Source organism: Cupressus sempervirens, chromosome 11 (genome assembly GCF_028749045.1).
Source record: "Cupressus sempervirens isolate cs-2001-9-10 chromosome 11, ASM2874904v1, whole genome shotgun sequence".
Classification (NCBI taxonomy): Eukaryota; Viridiplantae; Streptophyta; class Pinopsida; order Cupressales; family Cupressaceae; genus Cupressus; species Cupressus sempervirens.
In genome coordinates, this window is record NC_143128.1 from 660,118,601 (window position 1) to 660,136,675 (window position 18,075).

At 30.8% G+C, this 18,075-nt stretch overlaps 1 protein-coding gene across 1 annotated transcript; it reads right to left on the minus strand.

Moving 5' to 3' along the window:
• Window positions 1–17,059: 17,059 nt before the first annotated feature.
• LOC149531504 (uncharacterized) lies at window positions 17,060–17,865 on the minus strand. Its single transcript, XM_089809973.1, has 3 exons — window positions 17,709–17,865; window positions 17,480–17,585; window positions 17,060–17,319 (listed from the first exon to the last, which is right to left on the minus strand). Exons 1-3 carry the CDS (start codon window positions 17,745–17,747, stop codon window positions 17,186–17,188), a joined length of 279 nt encoding a protein of 92 aa, XP_089666099.1. The 5' UTR covers window positions 17,748–17,865; the 3' UTR covers window positions 17,060–17,185.
• Between the last annotated feature and the right edge of the window lie 210 nt (window positions 17,866–18,075).

The window sequence follows — 18,075 nt, forward strand, 5'->3', positions numbered from 1 at the left end:
TCATATGAGCTTGGAATGTTCTCATTTTCTACAAGAAGGTTCATTTTAGAGTTGCAAGCCCACCATAAAAATCTCATTACTCAAGCTTAAGTATTAGAGAAGTTATTTCTGATTTTTAGTGGACACATTTTTAGAAAAATCTTTAGGCTCACTGTTGGAGGCCTTAGAGTGCCTAGATGAGGTCTAAAAACTCAATAGAAGGGCACTAGCATGGTTCCAAGCCTATAGATTAGGAGTTGGCATTTTTGAAAAGTGGTTATAATAGCTAATCAATGCAACAGTTTGAGAGTTATGGCCTTCCAAAGTTGGGCTACCCAAAATATCTAAATAATTGTCAAAGATGTATTTTGATGACTCTATGTATCTTTAACATCTATTGGCCCTAGGTACTAAGTTTCAATATCTTGAACCTTCCCAAGTGGCATAAAATTGCCTATTTAAGAAATGCTCGAACATTGTCTAGGATAACTCTGGGTGACAGTCTGCAACTTGTTTTGTAGATTATTGTAATGAAGGCACCCATGTGGGTTAGCATATTGTACTTGTGAATTTTGTAATACTACATTTGCAACGTAAATAAGAAGTCCATATTTTCTTCTTGCATTTGCTATTGTTTCTTTGTTTCTATTATGTGGTTATGGTTTTAAGGGGAGCACCCATCATCATCTTGTGTGACATTATAACTAGGACATGCATGTAATGTCATCTTCATATTTTTAAACACTCCAACTATTGTAACAAAACTATCATAAAACTGAAGAACCACTTTAGCCATTGGCTCATACTCAATTCAAGGCCATGAGCCACACAGTTTGGCATAACTTAGTTACTAGCTCCAAAGTCTACTATGCAATTGTGAACTAGCTTATCTCCTTTAATCAAAGAGACATAAAAAGGGGAAGGATAACTCTTCTTACTTATTTCTTCCTCCCTTATAGGTTGCAAAAAGATTATTTCTCCTTCCATGGTGGCTGGTCTATCCTGCACCTTGACAGTCTTTAATTATTGTTGCAACAATTCCAACTAAGATGGCATTGCAAGAACATCCCAAATAGGAACATTGATATTATTCCTCTTCATTTGATCTACAATGTTGAGAGGAGTGTATTTTATCTTGGCTAGAACCTTGGTGACCATAGGGTTTGATGTATGAATGGGAGAAATATGTGGCTCTTTAGTCTTTTTGCTATTCTAATTTTGCAATGGAGCAACAACATCCTATTGTATATTTGCACTTATGGCTTGTGGAATAGTCTTTGAAGTTGCAACCTGACTTGATGAAGAAGATGGAGCTTCCTGTACAACTCTCCTTTTTCTTCTAGTGTTGTGAGCTATCCTATCATTATCATCATGATTTACATGGTAGTATTCTTCATACTAGTAATTCATAAAAGTATAGTCCCATTGTTGTTGGGATTGAAAACCAAAAGTGGGCTGATTAGCATCATGTATTAATGCGCTGTTGTTTTCTCTTGTGTATTCAAGGCTTGAGAAGGTTCCACTCTATGGCAGATACATTTCTCATATGAGAAATTATAAACTAAAAAATGTTCATATTCTTGAGCCAAATTATATTGAGCAACTACTGTCTTTATTGGATTTGTACTTGCATTTGTAGGGGTAAAATTATCCATAAGTCTATTTTGGTTAAATAGACATTGATCAAAGTTTTTCTGTCTATTGAAAGGAGGATTTTGATAGTTACTCTAAAAGATTCTGCTACATTGATCTTGTTGTCTCTTTAGGGTCACCAATTCATTGTTCATTTTTTGCATTACTGCATTTGCATCCTGAAATCTTCTATCTATGAGCAATGATTTTATCCATATTTTGCATCATAGTTTGCATCATAGTCTTTATTTCATTGATCTCATTTGAAGACATGGAAGTTGAGGGGCAATAACAAGAGGTTGACATGTGGAAATGGTTGAGAAGGGGGCCATTACAAGTTGGTGTGTATGCATGTCAGCAAAAAGTGGCATAAGAGGCCTTGGAGCTAGCTTTCCTCCTTGAATCAAAGTGCTCTTTGTCTTTATAGAAATGTCATAAGAATCTAGAAAAGTGTCCCCTCCCATGGTTTGCAATGTGATAGCAATTTCATTGTTAAAATCTTTGAGGTAATGCAAGAAAGCATTATGAGGTGTAGGTTTCATTGTAGCAGGTATTCTATAACATATTTTTTGGAATCTATAATTGAAATTTGTCATGAACTCATGAGGTGCCCTTTTGATTATGGTTAGCTATTCTAAGAGTGATAAGTGATCACTTTTATCTTCGAATTGTTTACATAATTTTTCTCCTAGCTCATCCCAGTTATTGATAGAGTTATGTGGCAATCCTCTATAGCATTGTAAGGCTTTTTCTTTTAGAGATCAAGCTAATAGTCTAACAATGATATCATCTTCTATAATACCATGTATGTTATATATATTTGAAATCTTGTGAAAGTGTTCTATTGAGGAGATTGAAGTTTCTCTAGTAAAACCTAGGAGACTTTTAAGAGCAGCTATTGGGATATCGTGTCTTTAAGCTAAAATAAGAGGACTCCCACCATTAAAGGTGGCAAAAACCTAATTTTGAGGGAGGGTCATGTGAAATAGTGATCTATTTGAATGAAGGGATGGTACCCTAGGTTGTGACCTATCAATTAGAGGAGTACAAAGAGATCTAATAGGCGTATGTTTCACTTCTACTCTTGAGTAGTGATAAAAAGAGTGTACTTCTTTTTTTCCCAGGATTTGAAAATGAAAGTTTGATATATTGAAAAATACCTCTAGAAGATTCCCTTGTTTGAACTTGGGGCATGAATCATAGCAATAAGAGTTTGAAACTAAGATATAGAGATGGAGTCACAAAGTGCTTGAATGAGAGCCTCTTATAGGCTTGAAATGTTAAGGGAAACGTTATATTCTCAACATAACTTGAAGTCGTTTCTTGACACCAGTGAGCCGGTTGACTGAGAAATGCTTCAATATCCATCCCATTGAGCGTGCAAAAAAATATTCACATGAAATTTTGCACCATTTCTTAAGGTATGATCCTTAAGAGACCTTGTGTAACATGGAAATAATCTCAAAAGTGTGGGACTTTGCAATTAGAGATTAGATCTCTAGAGAAGGACAACTTCCTTACTATCAGGGTGCACCTAACTACTTCTTGAGAGGAAAAGGGAGAAGGGAATACATATATAAGTCGAAGTACCTATTCTAATCTAGAGGGGGCGATACACCAAATAATATTTTGATCCACTTCTTCCTAATAATTACACTAACATCCAATAGACACCACAAGACATATCACTATCTATATTGTTTCAATCTTAACACTATGGAACAATTGAGAACTAACATAACCATGCAAGTAATGCAACAAATTCACTTAACAAATTAGTTAATTGAATTGAACATGAGCACACAGTGTTGTAATTTTCAAAATATATCCAAAAAATAAGGTATAATTAGGTTACAAAAATTCAAATGGCTGAGAATGGATATCCTAGTTGTAATTTCTATTGAATAATCTAGGTAAGAATATTTATGGAGAATATCTTCCAAAGACTAGGAAAAAAGAGATCCCTTAAAAAATGACAAAACTTGCCTTTATAAGGTGTAGGCATAACCCAAATACAATCTTGAGTTTAAAATCCAATTGACCATGGGATTGGATTATAGATGAGAGAAATAACTAAGAATTAGAAGAAGTATAATCATGAAGTGCAACTATCCACTGGAAATGATTGAAAGAGAAAGAAAGGAGTACAAACAATCACAAGAGATCTAATCCATTATAATTTATTATGATATGCATTTAAGAAGCATGGAATGCAATGGCATCGAGGACATCAAAAGCATGGTTGTAGGTGAATAGACCTTTTCTTCTTAATCTCTCCAACTACTCCCAACCATTTAGTTTGTGTTTGGATGTTGTTTCATACATTTGATCTTAGATAATTTTATTGTTACCCTACCCTTTCTACAAATTTGATTTTGATCATTATTGTATTAGATTTTATCCTTCTAGCTCTGTTTAGTATTGATCTATGTTTTGTTTTGCATAACTCTCCAATTTCATTGGCAGACGGCTTTTCATCATTCTCCAACTTAGAAAAGTGAGAACGCTTTTTTCATGTCAAACTTAAGGTCATAAAATCTTACAATCAATAGTTTATTGTAAGATTGGAACATCATTTGCATCCTCTTCATAGCTATGATCTTACACTGGTGGTTTAAACTCCTTTTTGTATATTCATTCCCTTACACATGAAATCTTCCAATCTTATTACCAAACTATTTGTGTAATATTGGGCCTCACCTTGTCTACATCTTATGATCTCATGATCATAGTTAATTGAAATTATCCTGACTTTGGAAGTCACCCCTTAACCATTTCCTTTACCTTTTGATACACATTGGTGGTGATCTCTCCTTATCATAGCCTTGGAAGCCTCAGGTTTTACTTTTATGATCTTATTCTATCCGCTATCTCCTCTTTGGCATATCCTTGGAAGCCTTTTGTGATACTATGGCCATTTGCCTTTTGTAAGATTGAAATATTTCATTACAACTCCAATGATCTTATGAGAAACCATTTATCATAAGATTGGAAGATAAATTTCCTGATGGAATAATCCTTTATGTTTATGCACCTGGTCCCACCTTTCTAGGTGGTGCTACATTACTTTCTAATTTTTTCTAAACCTTATGCATCTCTATAAAGTGGGATGATCACAATAAAACATGAGCTTCACTGTTATAGTTAGTGCCTTCAACCAATCAGAAACTATCACTCTAAAAACTCACTCTAACATATTTATTTCTTACAATCTTATGATCATCCTATCCCCATAGCTTTGAAAAACTTATGTTCTACCCTTCTATCCACACGATATCTTATCCTTCTGTATGGTTGCGAGTCCTTCTTATAGGTTTTACAATATTATGCTATCAATAGCTTGTTGTAACATCACAACATCAACTTTCCATTTTCCATGAGATCCCTATGATGACACGATAACTGGATGATCATGAGATCACAACCTTGAAAATATACACTTGTGATGCTACAAACACATAAGATATCATAAGATTGGGACCTTCAAAATTTTCCCTTGCAATGCGAAGATAAAAGTGACCATCATAACATCAGGAGACCCATAAATTACCCCCATGATCCTTTGTAAGCCTTCATTTCATAACATTAGGAGATGAAATTACAAATCTTAAGAGTAGATTCCATTGACCTTGATTGTAGGATAATAACACTTGATAAAAATATGAAAATGAAACAATCTCCCACTGAAGCACAAAACCTAAGGCTAAGGCTACATTAGATAGGATTTTGATGGTGATATGGAAATAAATTATTGGGGATAAAATGGTTAACATAATTTAAACACATTTATAGAAAAGGTAATAACCAAGGTTATGAACTAGCTAACCTATGTTTAGATGGAATAATAATAGATGAAATAGCTAACCTAGGTTCATATTTTCCTAGTGTTTTTGAAGATGAATTCCAAAATATGTATGATTAAAATCATCTTCTTTCCTTCTAGTTAAATTACTTGAATATACTAAACTGACAAAATTTCTTTTAAACAACTCATTGAAACAACTACAAAATCTATTTCATTTCCATCTGACATAGGAAGGATGAAGACATATAGTACTCATGTATGAGCATCATTGGGATATTGAAAATATTAAATCACCCAAAAAAATATTTTCTTGTTTTTTGTTTTCCAGTTATCTATCCGATAGTTTTCCTTGGTGAACACTTGTTTGTTCTTTTTAGATTCTGTGAGATTGGCTTTTTATTTTGGACATATCATAGATCATTATCCTAAGTGCACATAATTTAATATTAAAAATGGTTGACATTATGCTTCATCTTCTTTTGCACCAATTTCCTATGTTGTTCTTCATACAATGCTTGGTACTTAATTAAGAAATGTTCTATATTTAAGAGTTATCTTACACACTCTTGGATCTAGATAGATGGTTAATGTATGGACCTATGCTAGAGGTTGTGTACGGTTTTATAATGTATTATGCATTTAGTAATAAATTCATGGAAGGTCATTCCTATATTGTATAAAATGATTCCTATTATTTGAGGTTTTGAAATCAAAGATTACCTATGTCTCTTGATGGCTATATATATGTAATGTCTTTTAGTTCTAGAAAGTAGCATTGGTAGAATTCAAAAATTCATTGGAGTAGTGATTAAAAAAATGTCTTGCTCCTTAACCCTAGCTTCTCCTAGGGTCTACTCCAAGCCTTTCCTCTTTCCTTTTAGGGTTTTTCAACTAACCCTAAATTAGGAGGATCATACTCCTAAGTCCTTGCTCTATTAACTTTTCTATACCAATGTAAAACTTAACATTAACCAGTCACTACTCAAATGCCTCACTAGCTCATCTTTGCAAAAAACCCACACATAGTCACAAAATACTCATTATGGAGACAGAGGATTGCCCCTAGGGTTTTGAGTCCATTCAAAAGATCATTCACCAAAAACCCATTGAAATCCCTATCACTTTCAAGAAATTGCTCCAATTTAGGCTTAGAAGGACTACATGGACTTAGGCTCCAAACTCATCTTTTGGCACTTAATTTAGAAAATGGATTAATCAGGTGAAAAAAAAATTCATATCCTGATATTTTTTGGAAGACCTTTGATATTCACTTGGTCTTACTTCCCTAGCCTATTTGTAAAATGGGATATTGATTTTAAGCCTAAATTTAAGGGTTTACAAATTTGTTGACAAGATTCATAAGGGTTTGATTAAATACCTATCTAGGCATGTCACCAAGAGGTCTCCTTTGGCACAAGACTTCTCCATTTTCATGTCCTTATCTCCACCTACATATTTATTTCAAACTCTATGATCTCTAACCATGCTCACTTGGCTTGCCTAGGGTGTCACCACAAAATGGCCAAATTTGATTTCTAGGGCCCAAGCTCTTGCATGCTTATAGTTCAAGGAGTCACCTCACACATCCCAAGCTAATATATGGATTCCATGGTGGAAAGGTGAGTTATGACCCCATTTTTCACAAACTGCCTAGTTCAGGACAACAACAGTGCACAAACCAAAGTATTTACAAAAAGGAAATGAAACAGATTCCACAAACTATATAATCACACATAGAACTAGATAATAACATCTACCAACATATGAACATGGTATAGTATGAAATTCAATCCATGAAATTCCTTCAAGAAGCCAAAAACTTGTATTATGATAAAATAACACTGAAATATGCTTGCTCATTCAACAAAATTCTATCACAATTCCATCCAACCCTTATTATAGGTCAAGGGAGGGCTTATATAAGTATATTACACCTGATCCAACCAATTAGATGTGGTTACACAACCATCTAACCAAAGTTTCATTTTTTGCAACAAAAGTGTTCATGACAATTTTTGCAATTTTGCAAAATTGTCAAGCAACGTTACAATTTTTGTCCTAGTTAGGCCAAACTTGGTCCAAATCCCATGAAACTCTACCAAGTTCCTAGATATATCACTTATGACATTAAAAAATACTTCCACCACTGAGTTCACTAATCTATCCCTCTAGATGCATAATTGTCACTCTTTGCCATAATTACAACAATTTGAACATCACTCAACAACATTGGATGACTAGGTAGTAATAAAGACCCAATTAGACTTCCTAATGGCTAAGTGCTACTCTAGGGATCTCTATGCCCCTTTATTTCAATAGTGTCTTGGCTAAGGCCACTATAAGCCAAAACTCAACTAGGAACCCTAGGTTGTTAGGTAGCCTAACCTAGGTGCTCCTATACCAAGTACTATGCTTGGAAGAAGTTCAAGGGTAGAAAGTTTGGTCTATAATCTAGAATGTATTGGTTGTAATCAAGAAGGGCTTATAACCCAACATATTGTATGTGACTATGTAATTAAATATACTTTGTTAATAAAGTGAGTTGTTTTCATTTTTATCTTGTTATAATTCTTTTATTTTGTTATTGATGGGGGCTTGGTAATCTCCTTTGGAAGTACATCTACCTTGTACTGCATCAGATGGTGTCATAGTGAAGGTTGGTCTAGTTGTGTCTAATTTGATCATGGTTACTCTTGATGAACTTTTCAAGACCTAGACTTCTTGGTTGTGGGATGGACGATCATGGTTCTAGCTCACAATTGTAAAGGACTTGTTCAAGTTATGTTGGTATCCTTTCATAGACCTATTGATTCTAGTTGTTAGATAGATCACCAAAGTTCGAGGTAGTTTCACCTTGTTGTGATTTCATATGCCACCTATAAGAATGAATCGTAGGAGGTTGGAACATATGTTTGAAGAATTCAAGGCTAAGATGAGAAATGGGATCTGAAATACCTTGAATGGCTTGAGGAGAAATCGTGAGAAAAAAGATGAATATATTGAAGTTGTTGGAGATCTTGAAGTAGCTAAATTAGAGGTCCCTAGTAAAGAAGAAATATTGTTGAGATCTATGACACAAGTTGGCAAGAGTCATAGAATGGATGTATCAAATTTTTCTAGTTCTTTAGATCCTGAGGAATTGATAGATTGGATTAATGAACTTAAGAATTACATTGAGCTTGAAAATATTGTAGATCCATAAAGGGTTAGGTTAGAAAAAACTAAATTAAAAGGTTGCACTACCTCTTAGTGGAAGGAATTACATAAGGATAGAGATTTTTTTAATAAACCTAAGATTAGTAGATGGTAATACATGGTTTCTAGATTGAAGGAAAAATTCATCCATGAGTATTAAGAGATTTAATTGTTTAAGAAGATGCATCATTTGAAGTAGAAATATATGTCTATGAATAACTACATTGAATAATTTTACAAGTTATAAATTAGATCTAGATGTTGTGAATCTTTTACTTGGATAAGATTACAAGGCATGTTATTGGTTTAAAATTCATTGTTTAGGATGAATTGAGTATGTCAAAACTTTGGTTAGTGGAAGATATTTATCAATATGCATTGACCGATGAAGAAAAGTTAAGAAGAAAGCAAGGTAAATAATTGATTCAAGAAGACACTGGTAAGGAAGTTCTTTCTGATAATAAGTATGCATTTAGAGGTACTTTTCAAAAATGTGGTAAAGGTGGAAATTGATATTTTTAATGTCCTGGTGTGAAAATTGACAAACAAAACTTGTTAGGATAGTAAGATCAAAAAGTAGAAACTTCAAATGCTATTTTGGCTTCACTTAAAGCTGGAGAATCTCTTTTGATGAGAATAATCATGTTTGCTAAGCATGCTATAGAACCAGTGGAAAGAAGAAACGTATTCCAAACTATTTGTAAGTCTAGAGGTAAATGTTACAAGGTTATTATGCATGACAGTAGTACTAATAATCTTGTTTCTAAAGAAATGGTTTTGAAACTTGGATTTAAAATATTAAATCATACTACTCCTTATGGTATTAGTTGGTTTCAAGATGATCATTGGGAACAAGTTAGAGAACTATACTTGGTTGATTTCAGTATATTACCTTTTAAGGATGATGTATTATGTGATGTAATAGATATGAGTGTTTTTCATATTTTGCTCAAAAGACCTTCACAATTTGATAGAGGAGCTATACATGATTGTAGAAAGAGTATTGTTATAGTTGAAAATTATAGAATAAGTTTTGTTTTTCCTTTTAAGGATGAGGCTGGAGGAAAGGAAAATAACATAGGTGATTTCAAAACTTTTCAATTTGAATATAGCAGAACCTGTGGTGGAGGTTAGAAATGAAGAGAGATAGTTTGAGTTGAAAACATTATCTGATCATGTGATTAAAGATAGAGGTAAAGAAAAAAAAAAAATCTAATTGAATGAAGATAGAAAACATGTATGATTCATTTAATCCTCATTGTAACAACAATAGTAGATTTGAGGTATTTAATGGAATAGTTGGTTGCAACAACAAGACTTCTATATTGATTGATGGAGAGGATGTATGGATTAAGAATGAGCTTGGGATTTATGTTATGAACTCTTCCATATCTTCATAAATACTTATGGAAAACATTTTTTCACATCGGTTGTCTGATGCAAGAGAATCCTTGGGCTATTAGCAATTTTGCATCGCCCAAAAAGATATTTTCTTGTTGTCTATTTTCCTATTATCTATTTGATGGCTTGAATTAGTAAACACTTGTTTGTCCTTTCCATATTTCTCAAGCTTCATTTCCTATTATGAACATATCATGGATCATTATCCTAAGTATGTATAATTTAATAAATTACAACTAGTGGAAGTTATGCTTCATCTTATCGGGTGTTGAGTTCCTATGTTGTTCTTCATACAATGCTTTCTATTTAATTCAAAGAGATTCTATATTTAAGAGTTAGCTTATGTTCTCTTGTATTTAGATAGATGATTAACACATGGACCTATACCTAAAGGGTGCATAAGGTTTTATAATCTATTGTGTATTTCATCATTGATTCATTGAGGGTCAGTCATATTTGGTATAACACATTACCTATTATTAGAGATTGTGAACTAAAATCCAACATGTTTTTCCTAATGGATATTTATTTAATGTTCTTGAGTCCTAGAAAGTAGAATTGGTAGCATTAAATAATTCATTTTATTAGTATTGTTGGAAGAAGCTCAAGATTAGAAAGGTTTGGACTTGTAATCTAGAATGTATTGGTTGTAATTGGAAGGCCCTAAAACTTGACATATTATATGTGATTTGTCTTATCAATTAGTATTCAATGTTTAATTAAAGATCTCTTGTTAATAAGGTGAGTTATTTTCATTTGTATCTTGTTATACTTAGGTAAGTACAAGAAGTTGGGTCTCACTTTTGGGCAAAAATGTGGATGATTTTTTCCCATTTTTGAAATTTATTATCAACTGATGTAAAAATTTGAGGCATTTAGAGATTGAATATTGAAAACCTTCAAAAATAAACTTTCTAGTGCTCAGAATTTACTTTTTGAATATGTAATTTATTTGTGTACCCATATGATATATTATTTTTTAGTATGGATCTTTAGAAATCACTTTTTTTAAATGTTTGTTTTAGAACCATACCACACTCATGCATGAACACCCTAATTTGACACAAATAAATGACTTTTTATAAATCCTAAGGAAGTTACCTAACACACCAAATATTGATGAAAATATTTTTCCTTAATTTTTAAATGAATAAAGTTTTTATTATTAATTTGTAATTGGCTATAAAGGTAAATTTTAAAACCTCTCATGTGCGAACACCATAATTTGATTAAAATTTCTTTTTTTTTTTGAAAAATTATTTTTTTGAACTTCAAAAGACTTGTATGTAGATTGATGACATAAATTAAGTTAAAATAAAATCATAAAATAAAATAATTAAATTTTTTTTGTAAACCTCACTATTTTACATTTAGGTACCACCTTTGATTAAAAATAATGCAAAAATAGTAAATACAAGATCATAACACTAAAATTATTATATCTAAAATCAAGATAGTGAGAACTCTAATGGTTTTTGTTTTGTAAAAATATTTGATTGGGAAGACCCTCTAAAAATTATGGTAAAGCCTGAATTTGTTCAATGCCTTAGCCAAAACTTGAGAGATTAAGGCATAAGCTTGGTCTCACCAAGCCTATCCTCAACTGAAGTTCAAGGCGGGAGAAAAAAAATCCTACCCCATGTTTTAAGAAATTGGTGGCCATTTTGAAAAAGTATTTCCAATGGTTAGAATGCATTTTAAATCCCCAAAAATTTAAAAAAAATTGAAAATTTGAAAATGGGCACCTGTTAAAAAAATTTAAAATGGGTACCCATTTTTTATTTTAAAAAGATGGGTGCCCATTTTTTTAAAAATCATTTTTTTTATTTTTTCAAAGACAGGCTTCCATTTTATAAAAACCAAAAATTAGTACACGGTTTTTAAGAATCAGGTGCCCATTTTTTATTTTTTAAAAATTGGTGCCCATTTTAAAATTTATTTTTATTAATTTTTTCAAAAATGGACACCCGATTTTTAAAAAAATGGGTGCCCATTTTTTGAAATTTGGATAGGGTACCTATGCCTAATATGGGTGCACATTTTTAAAAAAATGAGTTTCTTAAGAGCATGATCTCAATCTGTGTACTTTTGCAAAATTGAGACCCATCTTTGTGCACTAACCCACTTATGTTGTGTTGTTAGTGTTGGGGGCTTGGTTATCTCCTTTGGAGGTACACCTACCTTGTACTCCATTGACAAAAAAACACAAAAATAAATATTATATAACTTTATGATGTTAGCAAAGGAAAAACATGGATTTAATGGATATGAAGTAGGTCTAAGATCATTAAGAGTTAATTTATGATTAAAAAAAAAATTATTTATCTTTTTTTTTGAACAATACTAATAAATAGACCTTAAACAAGGTTGGAATCTTGTAGGTAGCATGGAAGGACATACATGGTCAACATATAAAGTACTAATAGATAAAGAAGATAATAAAGAAGAAGGAACTCAAAATTCTTTTCCTAAAAATGAAGAAATCACTATAGAACTATTTGGCCAACATGTCTTTTACTGATATAGAAATTAATGTGATCTAACTTAAAATTTAATTTAATATTTTGATTAAAAAATTTATCTCACAAATATAACTCATTCCTCAAATAATTAAATTCTTGGAAGTAATGAGATAGGAGATGTATCCACATGGACAAACATAAACCTTGAATTATCTATGCAAGCTACATCTCCTTTAGAATTTGACCTATGCATGAATTCTTTGATGTTTAGTGTCTACATTCATATCCTTGATAGTACCCCAAAGGAAGAACAACTTAAAAAATGTATGGTATCCCTTATAATAATAAAAAAATCCTTACACTATGTGTAAATTATTATTGGGTACCAAAGTTCAAGATCTCAAATAGTTTATAATAAAATTATCAAGGATCTAAAAAATTAATACAAAAAGTATCATAGAAATATGAATATCCAAAAGTAGTTGGGAACATGGAATGACTTGAACTTAGATATTTTTAACATTTCTAAATAGTAGTATATTAAAACACAACCAATCTTGGAACCCAAGAAAAATGAATCATTAAAAAAAACTTAAATTTGATGCATAGGAATACGTCTTAATTGATGTTTCAAAGGAAATCCAAAGTGAGCCTATTAAATCTAATAATTTAGAAAGAAAAATATAATATAATAGGTTACATAGATTATGAATTCCCATAAATTAGATGAAATGAAATGTATATGAAAATTCTAATTCTAATAGATAACATAATGTAAAGAAATTAAAAATGAAAGGAAAAAGTCTACAACACAACAATATCATGTGAGTCTCTTATATGGAAAGTCTTAGGTTCTAGTATAATCAACCTTAACATATAATAATAATAATTAATTATAACAAATAATAATAATTAATCTAGACTTTGACTTATTATCTATCAAAAGATAATTACAAATTGAGCTTAAAGAACAAAATATATTAACAAATATGTTTGAAATAATGATCTTGATAAATCCACAAGGTAAAATATTTAGCGATCAAAATTTAGGAAAACTAATAACTTATTATTCAAGCACAATGATGGATTGAAACCCACCTTTGATAGGATACAAAATAAAATATGGAAACAGAGTTAGTGTCCAAGTATAATCCTTGCAAGTTCAATAGTGAGCACCATTTCTCAACGAAGAAAGATGTCATTGACTACCCATTTACTAGCCTCAAAATTCTACTACTTGATTTCCCCCTTAATAACATATAACCAAACTTATCAAATGTCATATTTAGCCTATCATTACTCCATAAATAAAGAATGCAAGTTGTATAAAAGTAGCATATTATTACAAAATAAAGAATTTTCATCCTCTAACCATTGAACCTCATTTTCAACTTTTCCTTCAAAGAAATTAATGTGTAGTATTTGTAGTGGGAAAATATCTTTTCCATCATAAGCTTAGTACAATGAGAACCAATCACTGTTATGAGGAGTCATATCCTAAGATCAACCCATTTTTTTCCAAGAATCATGGCTGCATTAACATTAGTAACAATAAAAAATAATCTCGCTTCCATCATAAGCTTAGTATAATGAGAACCAATCATTGTTGTGAGGAGTCATATCCTAAGATCAACCTGATTTTTTTTTCCCCAAGAATCATGGCTGCATTAACATTAGTAACAATAAACAATTGCATGACTACAACCATCATTAGAAAAATATTAGTCATGGAGGAATGGTTACATAAGCTTTTTATTCCACACTTCTTTCTTATTTCTAATATATCCACTAGATCACTTTTCTCTTTTAGGGGTTTTTAATAGTCCATTATATTTGGAATTATCTTCTACTTTTTTATTCTATTCTAGACCTAATTGTTGTTTTTGGCCTTTATGTAATACAAAATTCAAAAATTCAATCTCCCATTTATGGATTCTCTCCTCCTATCTTTCATAAACTGGATAACAATAGAATCATAATTTAATTTTTCATGGACTAGACAAGGTGATAATTAAATTCTCTTAGAATTTAGGAAAACAAAAAATACACAATACAAAATTGTCATCTTCTTCTTTCTCAATCTGTTAATGAATGACAATCAATTCATATAATTCAAATACTTCATAACACTCTTTTTATTTTAACTTTGAAGTGTATACATTTATTTTTAAATATAATTAAAAAAATAATTTTCATCAAATAAATATGATTAACCTTATCCACAAATTGAGACATAAAGAAGAAGAAATATGTAGAAATCAACAATAATAATTTGTTAATCTTTTGTGAATATATTTTTCCAATCTTCATTATCTATATCTATAAAATTAACTTCCTTTTTGATTAATCTAGATTGACCCATCTCTTCCAAATGTCCTAAATTTAGAAATTCAATATCTCACACACAAAGGCATTCAACTAAGTTAAGGCATTCAACTAAGTTTGTGTACTGAATTATACTTGTCATATCATTAAACATAATAGATCTACAAATAATATGAATGGATATTCTTCCTTATAGCACTTAGAAAAAGACTTCACTTTTTGATAAAAAAGACATTAGCTTAAATAGAAAACATTAAAAATTTAAAAAACAATAATAGTAGTACTACAAATATTAAATTCTCTATAACTCCTCCTAGGGTAGGTGCCTAGCTTAACCATTAACAAAATTGAAGAGCTAACATTGGATATTATATTTATTATTTGACTATCATACCACCATAAAAAATCATATAACAATATCTTATATAGATCTTTATTTCTATATTACAATTTAATATTAACCTTCTATTCATCTTGAATGTGTATTTCTATAGTAAGTTAGAGTTCAAGTAATGTATGATCTATAAATTTTAAGAGTAATTTACACTAATTTGTAAACTTCTCTTTTGATCCTCTTAGGACTAGTATCATACATACATACATATACATATATACATGTATATATGTATATATACATATATGTATATATATACATATGTATGTATGTATATGTATATATATATATATGTGTGTGTGTGTGTGTATGTATATACATATCTATATGTATATGTATATATATGTATATACATATGTATATATGTATATACATAAATATATACATATACATACATATACATATGTATATACATATATATACATACATATATACATATACATATACATATGTATATACATACACATATATATACATATAGATACATACATATATATATACATATATGTGTGTGTGTGTGTGTGTGTGTGTGTATAGATATACATACATACATATATACATATGTATATACATATATATACATACATGTATACATACACACACACACACACACATATATACATAAATATATGTACATATACACATATGAATATATGTGTATATATACATGTGTGTGTGTGTGTGTGTGTGTGTATTTCATGCCTATTTAAAAGGAATCATGTAATACTAGTTAATGAATGTCACCTTTTTTTTAATACATGAGATGACTATTTTTACAACGTATGAGAATATGAGAATCTTAACAAACATTAAGAAGAAAAATAAAATGATAGATCAATGCACACCTGTGGTGTCAAACATATAATATTATCTTGCTAGAACATGAAAAATAACCCATTATGGAATTTAGAAATTGTTTTATGATTTTAGGAATTATTTGTGGTAGGTAAATGATGTACACCATGATAAGGCATGCACTTAATTCCAACTTATAATGTTTTTTCCAACTCTCTTAAGAGTAAATGTCACACTTTTAGACACTACACATATGAGGATGTGGGATTTTAACAAGTATGTTGATGAAGAGATCAAGATACCAATGAATTCTATGATTTTTTTGTATACTTGATTGAGAAAACAAGCATATTTGAGATTTTAAATATATGGACATATTTTTACTCCTTGTATGTATTAAGCTATATATCTTAATGTTTAATATTAAAAGACAATTTTATTTTTCACTTATGCAAAATAGAATAAAAAACAAGGATGAAATAAAGCTTTTTATGCCTATTTTGAAATAGAATCACACATTAAAATGACCTATGTTACCTAAAATATGATAAGAAGAAGACCAATACTAAAATATTTAAAAATATTATTTATTTAGAAAATTATTTTTTAGTAATAATAAAAGCTTTTAAAAAATCATTTTATTTGAATTATTATTATTATCATTATTACCAACTCAGTCTACTTTTGTGTGTAACTTTTCTATTTCTGCTGTTACGTTTGGTACCTAATACCAGATCCATCGAATTCCAGAAAGGATCTGTTGCTTTCGCTTAATAAAATAGCAATGACGAGACAATTAAATATTGGAAAATATAAAGAAATTTAAACATTATTATTCACCATTGACTCTGCAAAGATTCCGCCACATTGGATGGCTTAGATTGTATTTTAATTTATTTGCATTAGAAAAAATAGAATTTTTGTATGTACTAATCTAATGCTAGATGCAGCTCTAAGATCACTTGGAAGAACAGTTAGTTGTTTTCTTTTTTTATCCCAAAGCAGGACCAATTATTTCACCATACTATATTCATTCCAAACCCACCACTGAAACCAAAATGATCAATAGGCTTAAGAAATATATACTTGTATTGAATGTACCGAAAACCACATGATGATAATATATTTTACAATTTGATCCCATAAAATTAAACTGTATCACACAAGTTCTAAAATTAAACAACTTACAAAACTGTTTTAAAGATTTTGTTTGTAAAATCTAGCAGTTATATCATCCAACATCTGTTTCAGTTCTTGCGTTGGATGTTCTCCTCTCTTTTCCTTATACTTGGTGAAGAATTCTTTGTTCTCCTTTTCCAATTCATTCCACACTGCAATGAAAATAAACACAGCAAAAACCCTCAAATCTTTGAAGATCACTGGTTTTTATGTCCAATCATAATAAACAGAATAGATCCACAATCGGCCAAACAAAAAAAAGAAAGTGTTGGTAATTATTCGCTAATAACATACAAAAGTTAGCATTTACACCTGTAATTGTTATGGTGGGTTGAACATTGGCATGCATAGAAAGTGCATGAGCACATTCCTGTTGATCCATGTTAAACAGCAAGCATTTCTCAATCAAGTGCTGAACCTGCCCAAATACCCACAACAAATTATAAATCAACCCACAAAAGTTTTGATATATCCATTAATGATTTATCTGAGAGCATCTTTATAATCCAAAAGTAAAAAGATGGCAACAATGGTAGTATACCAAATGAATATACGAAGAAAAATCTGCTGGCCCCGACATTTTAAGGTCCACTGCAGATGTATGTAAAGCTGCTGCAAATTGAATTGTTTGCACAAAGAATTCTCTGCTTTAATGACGAAATCTGCATGAAAATGACGGCAGTGAAAAGCAGGAAGAGTGGAGAAGAGAGGGGATTAATATTATTCGATGTCCCACGTGGGAGGTGCAATTTAATTGGCTGGGGCGAGATAAAACCAGTAATTTAATTCATTAATCTTATCTTTACGGAAACGAAGATTCTGCTGGGCGGCTGTTTCACGTGGGCCGTAGGGTCTAGGCGCATGGTATTCTGCCACGTGTGATCCACTATCTAAACAAAATTTGGCCT

Coding starts and splice junctions, on each gene's coding strand:
- LOC149531504 (XM_089809973.1), bottom strand. CDS start 17,747: ATGTCGGGGCCAGCAGATTTTTCTTCGTATATTCATTTG. Junction 17,586..17,708: donor TTTCTTCGTATATTCATTTG/GTATACTACCAT, acceptor GTATTTGGGCAG/GTTCAGCACTTGATTGAGAA. Junction 17,320..17,479: donor ACCCACCATAACAATTACAG/GTGTAAATGCTA, acceptor TTTTCATTGCAG/TGTGGAATGAATTGGAAAAG.